This window comes from Eulemur rufifrons, chromosome 16 (genome assembly GCF_041146395.1).
Source record: "Eulemur rufifrons isolate Redbay chromosome 16, OSU_ERuf_1, whole genome shotgun sequence".
NCBI lineage: Eukaryota > Metazoa > Chordata > Mammalia > Primates > Lemuridae > Eulemur > Eulemur rufifrons.
This window is the reverse complement of record NC_090998.1, coordinates 85,254,201-85,275,487: the sequence shown is the minus strand read 5'-3', so window position 1 is coordinate 85,275,487 and position 21,287 is coordinate 85,254,201. Positions and strand designations below refer to the sequence as shown.

At 50.5% G+C, this 21,287-nt stretch overlaps 1 protein-coding gene across 1 annotated transcript in view; it reads right to left on the bottom strand.

The window, feature by feature from the left end:
- Positions 1 to 21,041, bottom strand: part of ISX (intestine specific homeobox) — a 43,527-nt gene extending 22,486 nt beyond the window's left edge. The window contains exons 1-4 of the mRNA XM_069491256.1: positions 20,973 to 21,041; positions 19,695 to 19,838; positions 16,896 to 17,018; positions 12,028 to 12,200 (exon numbers count right to left, since the gene is read on the bottom strand). Coding sequence (XP_069347357.1) covers positions 12,028 to 12,200; positions 16,896 to 17,018; positions 19,695 to 19,838; positions 20,973 to 21,041 — 509 coding nt within the window. The remainder of the gene's footprint in view (positions 1 to 12,027; positions 12,201 to 16,895; positions 17,019 to 19,694; positions 19,839 to 20,972) is intronic.
- Positions 21,042 to 21,287: the final 246 nt, after the last annotated feature.

Sequence of the window (21,287 nt, the reverse complement as noted above, 5' to 3'; positions counted from 1 at the left end):
AGGGCGGTGGCTCTACAAGTCCCCAGCTAGGTGATTCTGTGCCTGGGGAGAACTGTCACAGAACTCCCTGTGGCTGGGCCCCGCCCACAACGGTGATTTCAGAATCCCTTGGTGGGGATCTCACACACAACTTCAAGCTAATCAATCCTTAGGGAGAACAGATTCTGGGTATAGTTACCCTCAGCAGAAATTTGGAGTGTGAGATTTCTGAGGTCCAATTCCAAACTGATACCCTATATCCATGCTTCTCAAACTCCAATGTGCATCCAGACTCTCCCAAGGTCTTATTAAAATGAAGTTTCTGATTCCGTTACAGCCAGGTTGAGGCCCGAGGCTTGGCATTTCTAACATGCTCCTGAGTTATTTGGATGCAACTTGAGCAGCAAAGCCCTAGGTGATATGTAGAATTAAGCACCGTCACATTTGAGAAGCATTTCCTTAGAGGGTGGTCTTGACCCTGGCTTCACATTAACATTACCTGGGTGACATTTTTAGAAATACCAGTGCCAGGCCTCTCCCCCTAGAGTCCCCGATTCAATTGGTTTGGGGTGGGACGCAGGCTGCGGTAATTGAAAAAAAGTAATTTAGGCGATTTTAAATGTGCAGCCAGGGTTAAGAACCTCTGCTCCAGAGGCTTGCTGTTCTTTTAGCTTGAGATCAGTGCTGTTCAACAGAAATACAATGCATGTAAATTGTCACCTGTTGCTCTGTGATAAATTACCCAACACTTAATATTTATTATTTCCCAGAGTTTCTGAGGATCGGGGATCCAGGAGTGGCTTAGCTGAGTGGTTCTGGCTCAGGCCCCCTCACGAGGTTGTGGTTAAGATGCAGGCCGGGCTGCGGTTTTCTAGGGGCGGGCCTGGGGCCAGAGGGTCTGCTGCCAAGAAGGCCCCGTCATGGGCTGTGGATAGACACCTCATTCCTCACCGCCCAGGCCTCTCTGCGGGGCTGCTCACAACGGAGCAGCTCACTTCCCTCGGAATAAGTGCTGAGAGAGGAGAGAGACACACAGAAAGGGAGAGAGAGAGACACACACAGAAAGGGAGAGAGAGAGAGACAGACAGAAAAGTTGGTAGGGGGAGAGAGGGAGAGAATTTGCCTTTCCTCCACCTTTTATGTCGTGCGTGGGCCCTTAGTGGGTGGGATGCCGCCTGCCCACATTAGTGGGGTGGATACTCTATCTGCTTTACCCAGGCCACCGAGGCCAGTGCTAACCTCTTCTGGAAACACCCCGAAGACACACCCAGAAGCCATGTTTTACCAGCTATCTGGACATTCCTCGCCCCAGTCAAGCTGACACATAAAATTAGCCGTCACATATCTCATCACTTCTGATGTCATCTATTGGCCACGCAGACCAACCGTGATACAATGTGGGAGGGGATGACACAAGCTGTGAATTCCAGGAGGAGGGGGTGGGTCACTGGAGGTCATCGCGGAGGTGGTCACCGCAGCGTGCACGCAAATGATTCCAAATTCTCCAGTAGTCACATTAAACGGCATTAATTTTACTAATGTATTCTATTTACCCCAAATATCTAAATGTTATCATTTCAACATGTTATCTGCATAAAATTATGAATGAGATGTTCCACATTCTTTTTTTGTTGTAACTGTGATGTGTATTTTACACTTACAGCACATCTCAGTCTGAACTTGCCCCATTTCAAGGGGTCCATAGCCAAGGTGCTTACTCTCCTTAACTCTACATGCGCCATCTTGTCTGGATGTACCCACACGGTACAGAATCCCACTTCGTAAAAGGCCCATCTTCTCTTTCTCTGCAAATGATAGACCCGTTGGTTTACTTACATTCCAACTAAACCATCTGCCAACTTTTCTTTTTTACAAATTGCAAGTCTGGGTTTCTCAGGCTTATATTTTGTATGAGGAGCCCCTGGGTTTTTGGCACATTTTTCCCACACTATTGACCTTTTTATATCACTTGTGCAAAAATTTGTCAGGAACAATATAAGAATTGCAGCAGCAATGACTGATTTTGGCCTTTGACTCAGTGGAGAGAAACTAATTATGTGGAGAGAAACCAATTACGGGCTAAACTACAGGAGCTCGATATTAATCCCTGCCCTGCCACAGGTGCTTCTGCAGAACTCGCACCTTAGCACAGCGTGAGGGCCGGTCGGTAGGAATAGTGTCCCGATGAACCAGACGACAATTTCACCCACAGCACGAGAGCAATGTGCTTTGGTCCCTGCTTCCTTTAACGGGTATTTTATGACTTGAAAGGTTTTTGGATGAGCTGAATGCATTATCCTTTGCTATGGGGAACAGAAAGTTAGAAGTCTTTTCTATGCAGATGACATGGTTTTATTGTCATGAACCAGGAATGGTCTCATTACTGTCAGAAAAAAATGGCTCAGGATGAACTACTCCAACCCCCCAATTGTCATTTTTGGCAGATGTCCTCCAATATAGAGTTGGCTTTTACCCAACAACTCGTGAATTGCATTCACTCATTTAGTCACTTGGAGCTCCATTTTCCCACTAAACTATTTGGGGGGCTCATCAGGAGGCTATATTTGCTTAACATTAGGCATCGTATGGGTGTAGTGTTAGGATTTTTCTAAGTCCTTCTGGGAGATTAGTAAAATGTACTTTGAAAATCATTTAAGCTGAAATTATTATGGCTTATCTTGGTGGACTATGACATTGTTTCTTGATGTGGGAGCAGATCCATAGCTGTTTTCTGCAGAAAAACGGCTTTCTGTAGGTATTCTTCCCACAGGCGTTCCCAGAAAGTTCTCATAGGTATTTCCAAAGGTGCTTCCACAGGTATTCCCACAGGCATTCCCACAGGTATTCTCAGAGATATGCCCACAGGTATTCCCACAGATATTCCCACAGGCATTCCCACGGTTATTCTCACAGGCATTTCACAGGTATTCCCACAGGTATTCTCAGAGATATGCCCACAGGTATTCCCACAGATATTCCCACAGGCATTTCACAGGTATTCCCACAGGCATTCCCACAGGTATTTCCACAGGTGTTCTCACAGGTATTTATTTCCACAGATATTATCACAAGCATTCCCACAGGTATTCTTACAGCTATTCCCACATTTATTCTCACAGGTATTCCCACAGGCATTCCCATAGGTATTTCCAAAGGTATTCCCAAAGGTATTTCTACAGGTATTCCCAAAGATATTGGCACAAGTATTCTCAGAGGTATTTCTACAGGTATTCCCACAGATATTCCCACAGGTATTCTCACAGGCATTCCCTCAGGTATTCCCACGAGTACTCTCACAGACATTCCCAGAGGTATTTCTTTGTGCCTGTCTTTGTGCGAAGGGTTCACTTGACTGATTGTTAGCACACATGGACTCTGCCTTTAGCTGGTAGTGTGAATGCCTGTGCTACAGGCCAATCGTTGCCATAGACCATAACTTCACACAGGTTACTCTTCACATGACACCTCTAAAGAGGTGGGGAAAAATGTATTCCCTGGAATTCCTCATAGGAAGGGAACTGGATTTTGCTAAGGCTCACATGATGCTCCTTTTTTGAGAATCCACAGTTAAATTCTCCTCAGACCACTAAGCCAGGAAAAGCTCACTTCTGGGCAACTTGGCATTTTCTCCCATTTTAGATCACTGCCTCCTGATCACATGTAGGTGGTTTTTTCCCACGGCTATCAGAAAGCTAAGTTTAAAAATTTATCTGGCTTCTTGGTTCCTAGAACATCCTGGCCCTGTCCTCTTCCTTTTTCTCACCCTGGTTTCTTTATATATTTAAAGACCAGGCTGGGTTATATGTATTCAAATTAACCTCCTCAAGCCTTTTCCGGGATGAGGCAGAGATGTCGATGAATACTAGTACGAAGAACAGAACAATCCATCTGTCAGCTTAAAACAACCAAGGAGTATAGCGGGGGACAGGAACCCACGTTTCCTGCCTGCCCAGCTGCAGTTTTCCTGTCAGACCATGAACGAGACACGTGAGTTTCACAAGAAGAGTTTAGCTGTTTTGGAGGTGACACACTCCTGCCCCAAAAGATAGAAGTCCCGGAGGAAACATAACCACAGAGTTTTTGATACATAGGCAAGTCCCAAACCCAACCTGCCGAAACCTGAGGGGCCTCAGCAGAGGCAAAGAAGAATTTGCCTGTGACGCACGCACATGTGTGCATGTGTGTACATGGTGTGCATGTGTGTGTATGCGGTGTACGTGTGTGTACGTGGTGTGCGTGTGTGTGTGTGTGTGTGTACGTGGTGTGCGTGTGTGTACGTGGTGTGCATGTGTGTGTGTACGTGGTGTGTGGGTGTGTACATGGTGTGCGTGTGTGTACGTGGTGTGCATGTGTGTATGTGGTGTGCGTGTGTGTACATGGTGTGCTTGTGTGTACGTGGTGTACATGTGTGTGTGTGCGTACGTGGTGTGCTTGTGTGTATGTGGTGTGCATGTGTGTGTGTGTGTACGTGGTGTGCAGGTGTGTACGTGGTGTGCGTGTGTGTACGTGGTGTGCATGTGTGTGTGTACGTGGTGTGCGGGTGTGTACATGGTGTGCGTGTGTGTACGTGGTGTGCATGTGTGTATGTGGTGTGCGTGTGTGTACATGGTGTGCTTGTGTGTACGTGGTGTGCGTGTGTGTGTACGTGGTGTGCGGGTGTGTACGTGGTGTGCATGTGTGTGTGTACGTGGTGTGCATGTGTGTACGTGGTGTGCATGTGTGTGTGTACGTGGTGTGCATGTGTGTGTGTACGTGGTGTGCGGGTGTGTACGTGGTGTGCATGTGTGTGTGTCCGTGGTGTGCATGCATAAGTGCACTCTGGGGTGTGGACAGGGAGAATCGAAACCTTCCAGCCTGGCAAACAAACTCGTCATCATCTGCCCTCTGCCTCTGCTTATCTCTCTGCCCCAAATTTATCCAAGTGACTCCTTGTCCTTGAACAGCAGCATGTCCTCTCAGTGACTTTCTCTGCCCTCCCTGGCTGGCTCGAGTCCCCTTCTCTGTACAGCCTTACTCGTCCGTGTCCCTCAGCTCTCTGAACTTCCCACTGTTACAGTTCAAGTGGCATGGTAATTGTTTACGTATGGAATCCCCCTGCACCATGAGGCCCTTAAAATTTAAGCACGTTGCTTACTCATCTCTCATACCACACACCTGACACAGTGGCTCACTCTTGGCAGGTGCTTCAGTGAGGGTCTGCTGAACAGAAACGTGTGTTAGCACATTAGTTATTAATAGCATTATGTTTGACTGCATGTCACAGAATACAGAAATAAGTGTCTTAAAAAATACATATATACATATATATATATATATAGTCATGTAACTAGAGCCCCAGTGTTGTCAGGCCAGGGCTGGGTTGGCAAACCCACTGTCATCAGGGTCTACCTACTTTAGGACCAGCTTCTAGCCTCAAGGTTGCCTCACAGTCCAAGATGGCTACTGGGGCTCCAGACATCAAGTTTGCATTCCAGGTAGAAGGGAAAAAGGACCAATATCTCAGCCAGGTCAGCTTCTACTGGAGAGCCCTTCTGGAGAACCCCATTCAATGAACTTCTCTTTCATCTCATAGACACCCCCCCACATTTACCTCTACCCCTTAGCTGAAAGTAGGGATAGAAAATGTGGTCTTTCATCTTTGAACAGTGTCACTCTGAATAAATTGAGGTTCTGTTGATTAAAAGCAGAAACAAGAATATTGGATATGCAGCCAGCAGCCTGTACTATGATTCACAGTTGGGAGCTACAATGGGCAAGTCCCCCAGAAACCTGGAGAAAAGAAGTTAGATTTCTCTCTTTGTCTCTTTCTCTCCTTCCCCTCTCCCCTCCCCCTCCCCTTCCCCCTCCCTTTCTCTCCCCTCCCCCTCCTTCCTTCCTTCCTTCCTGTTTCTTCCTCTCTTTCTCCCTCTCTCCCTCCTTCCCTCCCTCTCCCCACCCCCACCCCTTCTCTCTTCTCTTTCTTCCTTTCCTTTCTTTCCTTCTTTCCTTCTTTCTTTTTTTGACAGTCTCCCTCTATTGCCTGGGCTACGGTGCAGTGGCCTCATCATAGCTCACTGCATCCTCAAATTCCTGAGCTCAAGCGATCCTCTTGCCTTGTCCTCTGGAGTAGGTAGGACTACAGGTGTGTGCCACCACACCCAGCTGAAATGATCCTTTCAATGACAAGGTCATAATGAACACATAATTCGCCGAAGCAGAGATTTGCAAAGGCAACTCAGTGAGCCACAAAGCCTGTAACCTCTCACGAATGTGTCCATGTGAAAAGGATCTGTCAGTGGGGACAGAGAGATCCTGTGACACAGAGGGAGCCCTCAAAGGGGCAAACATAGGCAGTGTCTCTTCCCCACCCTTGGGGTCAGGGCTGTAGCCAAGGGGAGAATTTTAGCAAGTGGGCTTTAGTTATTTTGGTTCCACTGGGAAGACCATACCCTTGAGATGTGTGTAACGAATTGCCTATGAATCCAAGTCTGCGTCACCATCTTGGAGTATAAATGGCTATAAAATGAAATGGCTCAAACCCTCCGTCACTAACGTGAGCATGCCGAGACTCGAACAAACGTATGTAACACAGCAGGCAATAAACGCTATGCAGGGAAAGAAGCAGAGTAAGAAGATGAGAACGGGAGGGAAGACGCCAGGCTGGGAGTGCAGCGTCAGGGAAGCATCTCAGAAGGGACGTGAGAATAGACACCAAGACTCTGGCATCCTTGTCCCAGCTCTGCTGTTGACTTGCTCATGTGGGATACACCACTGGGCCTCAGTTTCCACCTCTGTGGCCTGGGGGCGTTGGGCCTGGTGGCCAGAAGAGCGCGATAATTAATAACAGCATGGACAAGGCAGCGGGTGTGCCCTGCATTTGAACCCCTGCTCGGCTGTTAGCTGCAGTAACTGAGCAGGAGATCTAATCTCTCTGAGCCGCGGTTGACTGGTCCGGACAATGGGAATGAGAGCAGCTACCGCACAGGCGTGTTCCGAGGTGGCTTACGTGAGGCAGCGTGACCAAAGTGCCTGCACACGGTAGGGGCACAATTTAGAGCAGTTCCTTCCCCTGCCAACCCCAACAGGACCAGGAAAAGCCATCCTTTCTGGACAGCCTGCTTCCAGCTGTCACCGCCACTGACTCCAGACTCCCTTTTGCAGCCTGTCTCCCTGGTGACAGTTGCTATGACTGTCTCGGAAGTTCAACAGCTACCACTCACCACAGGGAAGGCCCCATGCGCTGCTGTCTGGAGTCCTTTTAACCCACGATTTATCAGGCTTGTTGTCCCTAATGACTTCTCAAATGAGCCCATAAATTAGAAATGTTAATACAGCAACCCTGGGGTCCTACACTGGTAGCCCGTGTCACAGGGCCCATTTATGGACCAGTTATGATCAATTGACATTCCTACCTGCGTTAGCATCAGTCAGGAAGCAAACGGCTCTCAGACTCACGCTCCGGCAGTTGAAAGGAGACGTCAGCGGTGGGGTGGAGGATTATGCGGCTACAGTGATGTGGGGCCTCGTTTCTCCTGTACCCACAGGTGCCTGCTACTCTCAGGAGTGTGACCTACATAGGCCTCTCACCCCTTTGCCCCACTTCTGCATCCCAGAGCTTTGCCTTCATGGACTCATTCATTCATTCACTCACTCATTCATTCACTCACTCATTCCCTCCTCCTTGCCCACCTTCCTGCCCTCCTTTGTTGAAGGCTTACTGAGTACCTGTACCTCTTTGGACAAATCTGTAATTGGATAAGTAGTGAAAGATGAAGGTGATGATGTTCAAAAAAAAAAAGCCCTATCTGTTTTTATGTATTTATACATGCCAGAAATTCCATTTTCCAGAAAAGGAAACTGGGGCACACAAGCAATAAAATAACTTGTCCAACATCAGAGAGGTTAAGTGACTTGCTCAAAGTCACACAGTAAAAAAAAAAAAAAAAAAGGCCAGGGAGTTTTGGGCAAGTTATTTTAACATCGTGTGCTTTAGTCTCTTCTTCTGTAAAATGGTGTTTAGAACCTGTGTCACAGGGCTGCTCTGAGAATTGACATAGGAAGGACTTCCTGGAAGAGGTGGCACTTAAGCAGTCTCTGAGGGGATGGGGCAGAAATGTGCTGTGGAGCTGGGGATGGCAACCCAGGGTTAGGGGACATACCTGGACAAGAGCTGCAGTGAGTTTTTTGGGGTTGAAGGGAGGCCGAATGTTCCTGCCAAGGATCCTGGGCTCTGGGCCTCGCTGCAGGGAGGGCCGAGCCTGGGAGGGTGGGCCAGGTCTCCTGTGCCTGTTCTCTCCACCTATGTCCAGCCTTTTGTGACCTAACCTAGGTGGGGATGCGATGGTGTCTCCCTTATGGCTACTGAGAGGATAAGAAGGGATGGGGCGTGTGACCATCACAGGAGGGTAGCGAATGGCGACTCGGTGGCTTGCGTTGATAGACCTCATTGTGGTCGGAAACAAAACCCGGACTTTGGAGCAGCTCTTACTTTGTTTAAGGCAAAATAGAAGAGGGGAGGGGGAGCACGTGGGAGCGCAGCAGGCACAGGAGGGGGCATTGGAGTGGACGTCGAGGAGCTGAGCTGCTGGGTCACCCAGCACTGCCGCAGAGGGGCGGCCAGCCAGCTCAGGGCTGCTGGCAAGACAGGCCGGAGGGACGGGCCGCTTGGCAGGGCTTGTCTGCGAGGTTTTCTGTATAGAAGGCAGTGCAATCCTTCTCTCATTCTGGAGGGGTCTGCTGGTGCCTCTGGAACTTTCTGGAAATGGCAGCATTCACACAGAGGGTTTTTGAACAGAAGAGGCCTGGAGGGCCCACTGGGCCCGTGTGGGGAACTGCAGCCCATGATCGATCTTCTCAAGGCCACAAGGTCAGTAAGTGGAAAAGCCAAGACATGTGGCACCTGGGTCTCTTGATGCCTGGTTTCATAGCACAGAAAATGCAGAGGGTCCTCGAGGCCGTCTCTCCCATGTGACAGAGGACATGGTCAGGAGGAAACAACCCGCTTGGCCGAGCAGGTTGGGGGCAGCGTCACACAGTGACTAAGGACACAGGCTGTCGTCAGCTGGTCTCAGCTTCACCTCCTAATTCTGCCACGTGCCGGCTGTGTGAGCTTTGCCTAGTTACTTCTTGGGGCTCGGTTTGCGTCATCTCTTGAGCAGGACTAACAATGCCTGTGTCACAGGGCTGTAGTGAAATGAGATCCCACAAGCACGGCACAGTGGATACTGTGGCCGACTCAGTGCACCCCTGCCTTGTTGGGCAGCGAAACTTTGGTTTAGGGGAACTGACCGAGGCTCCAGGCCTGGGCCCACATTGGCCTAAACCAAAAACCTAAGAATTATCCCTGACTCTGTTCCCTTACATCCCACACCAATCCGGCAGCAGATCCCACCACCTCCCACCGCCAGCACTACCACCACCTTGGCGTCCCGCTGGGGTGAGCTTGTCGTGTCCCTCCTGGACAACTGCACTTAGCTCCCTGCTTCCTCCTCTCCCTGCAGTCTGTGCTCCATGTAGCTGCCACGCCTGGCCACTCCTGCTCAAGAGCTTGCCCTGACCCCCCACGAATCCAGATGGGAACCCAAGGCCTAGAAGGCTCTGTGCAATCTGACCCCTACGGCCTGGCTGTGCTCCATCTACACAGACCTCCCGGCTAGTCCGTGGGACACATCAGACACATTGGTGTCTTTGCACTTGCTGTTCCCTCTGCCTGGAATGCTTTTCCCTACACAATCTCATGGCTCATTCTTTCTTTCCTTCCGGTCTGCCCAGACACCACCTGCTCAGCCAGGCTCCCCCTGCTCACCCCTGCTCTGGCATGCCCAACCCTCCTTTTCTATCTGGAACATTTATCCCCTTCTGAAACACTATTTAATTTACTTATTTAGTATGTCTATGGCTCAGGTCTTATTCTCTGTCCTGCCCACCGATTGGATTATAAGCCCACATGGGTCGGGATTTCTTGTCTATTTGTTCACTGCTGTCGTCTAAGCATCTAGCACAATAAATGTTGATTGATCAAAAGAAAGAAAGGCTCCGCCCCAGGTTTTCCTGGCTGGGGCCTCCCCTCCAGCCACATAAGTCTGCGTGTCTTCGTGTCACAGGCTTCAAGTCACCCTCGGGAGTATCACTTCCATCTCTGCCCCGCACCGGGCTTACGTGTCTCTCATCCTACCGGAGGAGACCCATCTACCACTGAAACATAAAACTGAATATAACGGAAGTTAATTGTATCTTTTGTTTAATACTATTTTATCATAATTAAAATTGTGCACTGAGTTTTAGAGTGAACAAGGAATGAATCACAATTTTCTCTGTTTGGTGGAATTTTTCTGACAAGATGGTATAAGGGTATGTTAGGACAACCTTCACTTCTTATTAAATTTTCCTTTAGCACAACTAGAAAGAGGGTCTTTTTTGCAAAAATGCTTGAGGGCTTCGTAAGTTTTCCTAACAGCTTCTCTTAGTACTTTGATGTTGAAATGACTCTCTTTTGAGGTACTTATTCATTATCCTCATTGATTTTTCTCTTTGTTAATTATTAACAAGTCTAACCCTTCTACATAGCTACTAATAACCCGCATTTTTTGAGTGCTTGACCATGTGCCAGGCTCTTCATGTCTGTTAATGGATTTATTTTTACAGCATCTGTACATGGTAGGTCCTAGTGTGGTGTGTAGGTTCTAAGGAAATGAGGTGTAAACAAGTAACCTGGTCTTGCTTGTGCAAATGGGGGCTTGAACTGCAGTCTGCTTGCTTAACCACTCATGGGTCAAAGATGGTGTTGTGAGCCATATTCTAATATCATTTTCACTGATCTCATGAAATCCTGCCTCGTTTGTGAGATTTGCATGTTCAAACAAAATTAACCTGCATTTCATGTGCATGGCGTGGGATGTTAAGGTCTCATAGTTCGTGAGGCTGGCTGGTGACTGCTCCAGCCAAGCGATGGGCCGTGAAACGTGGACAGATGTTAAATAAGGTGGAACATTTGAGCAATCCGGCTACTTCATTAGCGGTTTATGTTTGGCCATGGAAGGAACTGCATGAGAACTGCTCTGGGGATAAGTAAACTCACTGCTGTGTGTTGAGAGTGAAAAGCCCAGGCTTCACCCCAGGCTGTATCCTGGATTCGTTGTGTGACAGACATTATGAAAAGCCCATCATGACATTTTTGACAGGCTGGGACCAGGCCTGGGGGCTGGAAGAGATATACAGCAGGATATAGGCATCAAATTAACATTTGTTAATTGTGCTAGACTCTGTGCTAGACTTTCTGGGAGATTAAAATTAGTCTTTACCGTAAACCAAGCAGAAAGGTATTGTCACGCCCATTTTACAGATGAAGAAACCGAGGCATGAGGAGGTGAAATCCCTTGCCTGGCACTTAGATCTAGATTCAAATTTAGGTTTGTGGTTCTCCAAAACCCAGGCATTCTGCACTGTTCTGCACTGCTTCCTTAAGAGTAAAAAAAGATTAGCCGAGGGGGACGGCAGGGAGGGCCGGCAGAGTGGGGTTGGGAAGCAGCCAGGGCGGTGGAGGCAGGAAGGGAGGCAGCCTGGGTAGACTCGGCCGGGCCAGCATGCCAGCACCTGTTCCCCTGGCTGCTGCCTGGGCTCTCCGATTCCTTCTATTTGGAAACAGACTCAGTGTCTAGGAACGAAAAGGGAGGACGGCCCTCCAGTGATTTGATCGCTGCGGCTGACAAACGCTGGAGGACAGGTCACCCCCCAGTTTAGGAGCATCAACAGAGTCTCCTCTCTGCCAGCTCAGAAGTGTCAGGTTGACCAGATGGAGAGGAGCCGAGAGGTGAGGGACACAGCATGGTTTCCCCACGGAGCCCGACGGAACATAAAGAGAGTGCGTCTCTTGATTCATGTACCAATTACACACGGTGCTGTACATGACAAGGCTAATGGGAAATAAACCAGGGCAGCATCTGTCCATGCCGTGCCCACGCACGCTCAGCCCTGGCCGGCCACCTCCTGGCCTGGCCCTGGAGGCTGATGAAGGAGATCCTGTTCTTGGCTCATCTGGGAATCATTTGCAAGGGGCCCCGTGCACCTCACTGTCGGCCCAGGTGGGTCAGTTCCCTAGATGGTCCGGGTCCACCGCGGAGGGTCTTGGCTGAAGCATGGGAATTGGGCCCCTGCACCACGCCTCCTCGCAATTGCAGAGCTTCTGCTGGGCCGTACAGGGCCATGGCCAGCCAGGAGAAGGCTCTCTTCAGGCGGACGGAGCCCTGAGGGTACAGAGCTTGGTAAACAGGAGCTGGTGCAAGAGCATGGGCGATGGGGGCAGAACGGTGGCATGGGGCAGGGAAGCAGAGGGAACCCACCTGGGGGAAGGGGGCGGCCAGGCTCCAGGGCTGGGACATGGGCCAGGGCACCGCCCTCTGCCACTGCTCTGTCCTCCTTCCTCAATTCCCTCCTACACCTTTCTCTCCTGTTTGTCGTGACATCTCCCTCCAATCTCCCCACCCCATGCCAGGACTTTGGGGAACAGACTCTGGAGGAAATGGAAATGATTATTAACACAGGAGAAAGTGTGCAATCTCATCAGTAACCTGGGAAATGGGAATTCAAATGACAACGGGGTGCCTGGGGATTGTTTCATACAAGGGAGGGATATGGCCACAATGTTTCCCGAGGCAGTCACCTTTGCTCCTTTTGAATTTTGTATTTGGCGTGTAACTCTCCGGGTATGTCTCAAGATGCCAATGATTCAAGTTTTGTATTTTTCCAAATTCTGGAACACCGTAATACGGAAAGTAGGCCTTGCAGTCCCTGGCGGGTGATCCCCAAGCCTCTGCTTGGCGCCGGACTGCTCTGGAGCTGGCAGGCAGGTTGCAGAAGAGCCGTGGCACGGCCTGGGCCAGGACACACGTGGGGATACATGCGACCTGGGGCCGCAGAGCCCTGCAGGCCAGCACACCTGGGAGGAGTCCAGGGGTGACACTCCCTGCCCTGTGTCCTTAGCTAGGACCAGGTGGGCCCCAAGCTCTGCCACAAGGTGACAGTCCTGAAATGGGAGGGGCAGAGCCCCCGGGGGGAGGGGTATGCCAGGTAGCAGAGCATTGTCTTTCAGCCTCAAACCCATCCTTCCTTGCCCTGCCCGTGTGAGCACGGCTCGGGTACCAGCCGGCGCGATGCTAGGCCTCGCCAGTAGGGGGCGCTGGAGGAAAAGGTTTCTTTCCTGGTTCCCGCGCTTTGTTTCTTCTGGCTCCCCGGGCGCGGCCGCGAGCGTGTGGCGCCCGCAGCTCACTGCTGTATCTTTAGTGCCAAGAACACAGTGTGGAATTCAGTAGCAGCTCAGTAATATTTGTTGCATGGGTGAAAAACAGCCCCGGGACCAACAGGGCCTGGAGTGTGTGGAAAAGGCATCAGGGCTTCAGCACCGAGTCCTTCTTGCCTCAGTTTCCATAAGTAAGCCTCTGCCTTCTTCCTGGAACCCAGTTCCCATTGTCTCAGCCTGTCCATTCAGCAGTCACTGAGCACCTGCATTGTGCCATGAGCTGTGACAGGTGCTGGAGAGGTAGATTTCAGAAGCACAGTAGAGGGAAGCACAGAGAACACACCTATTTGGACCTGGAGAGGGAGGAAATCAGGGAAGGCTTTCTGGAAGAGAGGACAACTCAGCTTGCATCTTGAAGTTGGACAGACAGGGCATGGCCACCATGCAGCAGTGTAGGGGAATGGACAAGGCTGAATAATATTCATAACTGTCACCTACTCAACATTGACAGGTATTGTGCTAAGCACCTGGCAAGGATGATCTCATCTGTGCACCTGACCACCCTAGAGGCAGGTCCTTTTACTGTCCTCATGTGGCAGAGAAGGGAACTGATTCAGAGAGGTGCAGGTTTGTCTAAGGCGACACAGCTGATGTGCGCCGGGATCAGGCTCCATCTGGGCTTCTACACTGTCTGGCTGCACACTTACCTCTTCTCACACTGCACACCAGGAAACGGCCTGCTGGTGCTGCCTGAGTTTTTGCTCTATATTCCTTCTATGAGCGCCACCCGGTTCAGGGAACATCAGTCTTCCTGGCGGTAAGAGCCTGGTTTCTTGATTTCTTTGATGCTCAATTCTCCAAATCTTGACTTTTTCTAGATTTGGGTCTGTTCTGTCCCAGACCCCGTGTCCAGCAGACCCTCCGTGTGATTCACTTAGGGTGCTCTGGGCTGCAGGTGAGGGAAACCCCAACCCAGCCGGCCTTAAACAAGGAACTTGATTATTTCTGGAGACAGGTGTGGAGTCCTGTATCCACCGTGCCTCCCGCTGCACGCTGGGAACCTGTCTGTTTCCATCCTCATCAGACAGAGGCCCTGCCGAGGCTGGACACTGAAATCCTTGGGCCCCCAGAACCAGCCCTCTGCTGCTATTGGAGGGACTGAGGAGGGCTCCGTGGAGATTCAGGGCCCCGGGAAACAGCCCTCTCCCTGGTTCTCACAGCCCGAGAGACCACCAGGGTGAACCTTACACACAGCTGCCACGAGAGGCCACGACCCAGGGTCAGGACACTGAATTCAGATGAGAGGCCCTTGAGAGCACACCTCCTAGTAATGGCATCTCCACTAAGGAACTGACGCCAGCTCTGGCTTCGAGTCTCTGAAACCAATGAACTCTGTTTCCAAGCAGCTTATGTGAACTTCTTCTGCCAATAAAAGTTTCCCTTTACCCTCTCCTCTTCAGATGTACATGTGGCTTGTCATAGCTGTGCTTCTCTGGTTATAATTTCTAATTCCCAAATAAATGCAATGTATTTGGAGATTTTTTTCTCTAATTTTTTTTTTTTTGGTTGGCAACACCCTACCTCTATAGCACCTTCCTGTCATGCTGTCCTCTTCCCCCTCCTCCTCTTCTTCTTCCTCCTCTCCTTCTCCCACACTGCTTATTTTACTTCAAAGTACTCATCGCCCACTGATACAATCCATATTTATTTGTCTACTGTCTTCCTACCCACTAGACTGTAGCTCCTCAAGGACAGACTTCTGTTTTGTTCCTTGTTGTTTTGGAGCCAGATTATAATTGTTCCAATTTTGAGAAAGTTTTTTAATCATGTCATTTCTTGTCCACATTTTAACATCTCTGAAATTGGGATGTTTGTTAAAATCGCCATTGGCCAGGCAGCAATTATGATATAGTTGTCACAGCCTGTACATTTGAATCAGAACCTCTAGAACAGGGCCAGGTGTTGTGGTTCACGCCTGTAATCCTAGCACTATTGGGAGGCCAAGGTGGGAGGATTGTTTGGGGTCAGGAGTTTGAGACCAGCCTGACCAAGAGCAATACCCTGTCTCTACTAAAAATAGAAAAAAATTATCCGGGCATGGTGGTGCATGCCTGTAGTCCCAGCTACTCGGAAGGTTGAGGCAGGAGGATCGCTTGAGCCCAGGAGTTTGAGGTTGCTGTGAGCTATGATGATGCCACAGTGCTCTAGCCCAGGCAACAGAGTGAGACTGTGTCTCAAAAACAAAAACCAAACCAAAAACCAAACCAAACCAAACAAAAACAAAAAGAAAACCCTTCTAGAACAGGTATCAGCAGCTGGAAAGAAAATCCCAAGACAATAGTGAAACATTCTTTTAAGGAATGCTACATTACGCAGGTGCAGAGGGTGGCATTGCGTGTAAAACAAGGACAAAAGTGATTTTGAATCAAAAAGTGATTCAGAAGAGTTGGTCTCTGGATAGGAAGATGCTTAAGAAATATTTTAACCTATTTATTTTCCATACATTTTCCTTTTTATGTATTCACAAGTGAGATATGTGATATAAATCTATGTTTAAATAGCCTAAAATAACTTTAAAAAAATATAAAATAGAAAACTAAGTAATATGAAAGCATTGTGGTCTAGTTTAATTTGGCAGCATTTTTTCTTCTTAGTAGTGTATAGAAATCATGCTATCTTACAAATGATGGTGTCTGAAATCAGGGGTCGGCACTCCTTTTGCCTAAAAGGTCAGACAGTGGATACTTTAGCGTTTCCGGGCCATCCAGCCTCTGTTGCAGCTACCCAACTCCGCTGCTGCGTCTCAAAGGCAGCCACCGATGATACTTAAACACACGAGCCTGGCTATGTTCCAATAAAATTTTATTTATGGCATTTGAATTTCATAATTTTCACATGCCATGAAATATTATTATTCTTTTGATTTTTTTCAACCGTTTAAAAATGTGAAAAAATATTCTTAGCTCGTGGGCTGTGTGAAAACAAGCCTTTGGGCTGCAGTTTGCCGAATCCTGCATTCTTTAATAAATTCAATGAAAGGTGGTAAACTGTTTCACAGATGACAAAGTCAGGCCCAGAGAGTCATCGAAACGTCCTGCTCAAGAGAAAAGAATCCTCCATCTGTGAGTTCTCTAGACACTGTCTTCTCCGGTGCTCGCTCTGGTCTGCGCCCATCCTGCAGGCGGAGAAGCCAGGTCCGCGGCACTGTGCAAGGTTCAGGCTGCACGGAGAGCTGGTGGCATTGCTGGGAGGATGCTTGGTGTTTCAAACTGTTTTTCAGCTACGACATGGGTGTAGAGGTGCTGAACACAGTGCAAGGCACGTGTTTATTATTAATTCTGAGTTTATTCCCACCTCCTGCGTCGTCTTCCCTTTAGCCAAACTTCCATCCTTTTTGTCAGGGAGAAGACAGCCGGTAGCCCCCGGGCTCCGCGCCCCGCTGACCCCGCTGGGGCCGGGACGCCTCCGCCCCGCGTGTGGCGCAGGAGCTGAAGGCAGAGCCGGGACCGCGCCTGGGCCCCCTGCCCCCCCGCGGAAGCTACCTGCGCTTCCCCGAGCCATCACCGCGGTTCCGCCTGCCTCCCTCACCTCTTGCTCGCTCGCTCGCTCCCGCGCTCTCTCTCCACTTAGTGGTTCATTTACTGCTCAATCTGTGATTAATTAAAACAATTTAAATAACTGTGCTGATGCTAAATTCATTTACAGCCACCTCCGCCGCGCACGGCTGCGTGAGCACGGGGAGCCGGGCGCGGGCGCGCCGGCCGCCAGGGGGCGCTGTGGGCTCAGGTTTGACCGCGGCCTTGGCCTTGGCCGAGGGCGGCCGAGTCTGGCGCAGGGAAAGAGTCCAAACGTGCTGTCCCCCCGCTCCCACCCACCGCGCCCTCTAACGCGCGGGCTACCGCTGTGCCCTCGCAGTCCACAGACGTCCTCCGGGTCAATCCAGAATAGGAAACGCCAGGGATGCAAACTCCTTTGTCTTGCCGTAGGTCAGCCCTAGGATATTACCCAAGCACGTGGCCCAGGGACCAGGAAGGTCATGTTTACAGGAGGGGAAACAGAGGCACAGGCTGTGTGAAGGTCAGGACTACTGCTGGCCTCCGTTGGTGGGAGAAGAGTGGGCCCTAAATGCAATGACTGGTGTCCTTATAAGAGGGGTGGATGCAGAGACACAGATACAGGGAAGAAGGCGGCGTGAAGACCGACCAGAGATTGGGGCGATGCTGCCGCGAGCCGAGGAACCCAAGAGCCACCAGAAACTGGAGGAGACAAGGGAAGATGCTGCACTGGGTCCTTGAGAGTAGCGCGGCCCTGCAGACGCCTCATTTCAGACTTCGAGCTTCCAGAGCCCTGAGAGAATAAATCTCTGTTGTTTTAAGCCACCCAGTTTGTGGTGGTTTGTTAGGGCAGCCCCGGGAATCCGAGACAAGGTGTTTAGAAAGAAACCAGCATGTAACAGCCTACTCTGTGCCCGGCGCTTTGCTAGATGCCTTCGCAAAGGTTTTCCCACTTAAGCTGCTCAACAGCCACGTGAAACAGGTTAAATGAACATTCCCCACTTTGCAGGGGCACACACAGGTGAGAAGTGGGAGAACGAAGTTCAAGTGCAGGTCAGCCTGGATCCTCAGCTGGGCATGCCAGCGGGTTACCTACCTCACGCTCTGCGGTCCTGCAGTCTCCTGGGATCTTGTCTTGAGCAGGAATGAGACTGGGGATGTGCAAGTTCGCTGTTTGGGGGAGGGACAAGAGCTCAGATTCTGTCAGGAGGAGCAGGCCTGGCGGTGAGACGCGGCGCGGCTAGAGGACACTTGCTGTGTGGACGTGCGCTGCTCAGAGGCACACGGCTCCGTCCAGGCTGGCCCGGCACACAGAACCTCAGCACTCTGCCTTCCTTACAGGTTAGCATGGTGTGAGATTGGTGGGAGTCAAAGTGATCTGGGGCCAGGAATGTCACTCCTCTGCGCCTCAGTTCTCACCGTGGGTGATTTTGCCCCACCCCCGACAATGTCTGGAGACATTTTTGGTTGTCACAGCTGGGTGGGGGGTGCTCCTGGAGTCGAGTGGGTAGAGGCCAGGGCTGGTGGCCAACCCCATATGATGTGCAAGACAGCCCCTTGCAACAAAGAAGCACTGGGCTCCAAACGTCAGTGGTGCCAAGGCAGAGGGAACTTCTCTTCGTGATCAGGCTGCAATACCCCTGTGAGCTCACCCCACCCACTCTGCACTGCCTCCTCTCTCCCCCAGCACCCAGTGCTCCCCTGCCTGGAGCAGTGGGGCTGGCTGGTTGGGCGTCAGCATCTGCCTGGCTAAGTCTTTCTATGTCTTTCACGTCTTTGCTTAAATGCCACCTTCTCAAGGAGACCAAGTCCAACCACATTATTTAAAATTGCAACCTGCTCTCTTCCACGGCACTTCTAATCTCTCTTATCTTGCTTTAGAAAAAATTTTTTAATACTTCACAGCACATACCACCTTCTTACATCTTATGTATATTGCTTATTTCCTGTGTTTCTTGTTTCTCGTCTGTCCCCAACAAATAATTTTTTTTTTTTTGGTTTATTTTATTGACTGGTGTATTCTTAGAGCCTAGAAGAATGCTTGGCACATAATAGGTGCTCAATAAATATTTATTGACTCAAATGATGCCCCTTTAGCAGATTTTTTTTTTTTTCCTTTTGAGGCAGAGTCTCGCTTTGTTGCCCGGGCTAGAGTGAGTACCGTGGCATCAGCCTAGCTCACAGCAACCTCAAACTCCCGGGCTCAAGTGATCCTCCTGCCTCAGCCTCCCGAGTAACTGGGACTACAGGAATGCGCCACCATGCCCGGCTAATATTTTCTATATATTTTTAGTTGTCCAGATAATTTCTTTCTATTTTTAGTAGAGACGGGGGGGGGGGGGGTCTCGCTCTTGCTCAGGCTGGTCTCGAACTCCTGACCTCAAGTGATCCTCCCGCCTCAGCCTCCCAGAGTGCTAGGATTACAGGTGTGAACCACTGCTCCTGGCCATTCCTGGCCATCCACAGATTTCTAACGCACTTGGGCACATTCAGGGCTCTGAGCAGTCTGACAGCAAAGAAACCAGGGTAGCTTTGTCTTACTCAAGGTTTCTTAGTTCTCAATTGAACCTGGAATCCCCTTCCTCTGACACTGCATTCCTGTTCCAGCCCCCTCCTGGGGATATTCGTGGGCAACAGTCTGAAGAGAAGAGTTGGGGATCCTTGGGACAAAGTTGTAGGGGCGGAACCGCCCCCCAGGACACGTCTGTGAGGCAGAGGCGCCGTCTGGCCTGGATGGGCAGGCGCGTGAGAGGCTCAGCTGGGCAGCCCCTGCTCCACACCTGTGTAAATACTGTGTTTTCTGAGGCCGGGAAAGAGCAAGACTGCACGTGCCCAAGGGTATTCTTGGGAGGATCTGGGAAAATAAGCCCAGCCTGCTTTGCCTGATTCAACAGAAAACGGGCAGTAGTTGTATGAAAAATCAGCGTGTTTGTTTAGAAGGCACTGACCTGCCTGGGCGTCTCCTCTGAGGCCCTGTGTGCTGGGCTGTGGCATCCGGGGAACCAGGACTGGCTGGAGCTTGAGGGGATGCAGGCTTTGTCTGGAGCATGGGAAGGGAGGGTGACGGCCATGCCAAGGTCAGCAGGGGGATGCTGAGAATGGAGAAGGGGACGCTCAATGAGTGATGGGTGGACTTGAGTGCTGTGGAGAAACTTACGAGCCCAAGATTAGCCAGAGCCTTCCAAGCGTGAGAACACTGCCTGGACAACTGGGCCTAAGGAAACAGTGCAATGCCGTCCCCAGATGTGTCTGTACAGGGCCCTGGTGGCCAGCTGGCTCTGTGTCCATGTGGCTCTGTGTCCAGGGCATCACTGATCCCTGCAATGAGTTGGTGAAAAGTGAGGCCAGACCCAAGTTCAAATCTTGGCTCCTGCTGCCTTGCTGTGTGACCTTGTGCAAGTTGGTTAACCTCTCTGTGTCTTAGCTTCCTAGTTACTAAAATGGGGTAAAACAGTCCCTACTGCACAAGGCCGTTGTGAGGATGGAATGACTTAGTACACAATGAGGGTCTGGACTGCGGCATACAGAAAGTGCTCCCCGAACGCCATTGTTGGTGTTTTCACTATCCATTTGGAGACCTCTCCTCCTGGTCCTCAGTCCCTATGTCCTGGTGTGTACTTGGAACTTCTCCTTTTACTCCCTTAAAGCCTCTTAACATCTTGTTTCCTCAGTTTCCCATGTCACCCATGTCTCAGCTGTGACTTGGGCTTCCACAGCACTTTCCCCATGGACATCTGAACATCTCAGCACAGTGACCCATGACAAGTGCTGGACTTGAGCCCCCTAGATCTGTCATCCGGTTTTAATGTTTCCACTTGCTGGTTGCATACTTTAGAGCAAATTACTCGTGTTGGCTTGGATTTGAGAAATAGACAACTCGAACGGCTTAAATGGTGAGGACAACGTACCGAGGTTGGAGGGGCAAGATTGGCTCATTCAGCGGCTCAGTGAGGTCACTGGGGACTCAACCCAGGTTCTTTCTGTCTCAGCTCTCTTCTATCTTTAGCTTGTCTCTTCCCTCAGGGTCACCTGTGACCAACTGCCCACTTAGATTTCCTTCCTCTGCACCTGGGAACCTAGTGGTCAGTCTGTTCTGATTTTGAGGTCACCTTGCCTCAGTCGGCTTGGGTGGGCTCTAGGCTGTCTCCCCGTGGTCCAGCTCTGTCCACATGTTGGGGGACACACAGCTAGATCCTGGTGTATTGCACCTTCCTCCTCCTGCTCACTGCCTCCGGCTGGTAGCCGCCGCCTCTCGCTCCTAGATTCTTCAGGCAGGTGGTCCCCTGGCAGGCCATGGTGTGCCCCCAGCCCCAGGGGAAGGTCCCTGCTGGCCTCCTTGAAGGCCACGTTGCTGAGCTTGAGGCGAGGAGGTACCCTTCCCACTATTCCATCATCTTGGGCAAGGGGGGCTCTCCAAATAAAAGCCCCTCCATATACGAACCCTCCCAAAGCTGCTTCAACATATCCTAGATCGGAGGTGGGTGGTAAGCCAAGGATTACAAACAGAGGTCCAGTCACCTGCTTCACACGTCCTTCACAGG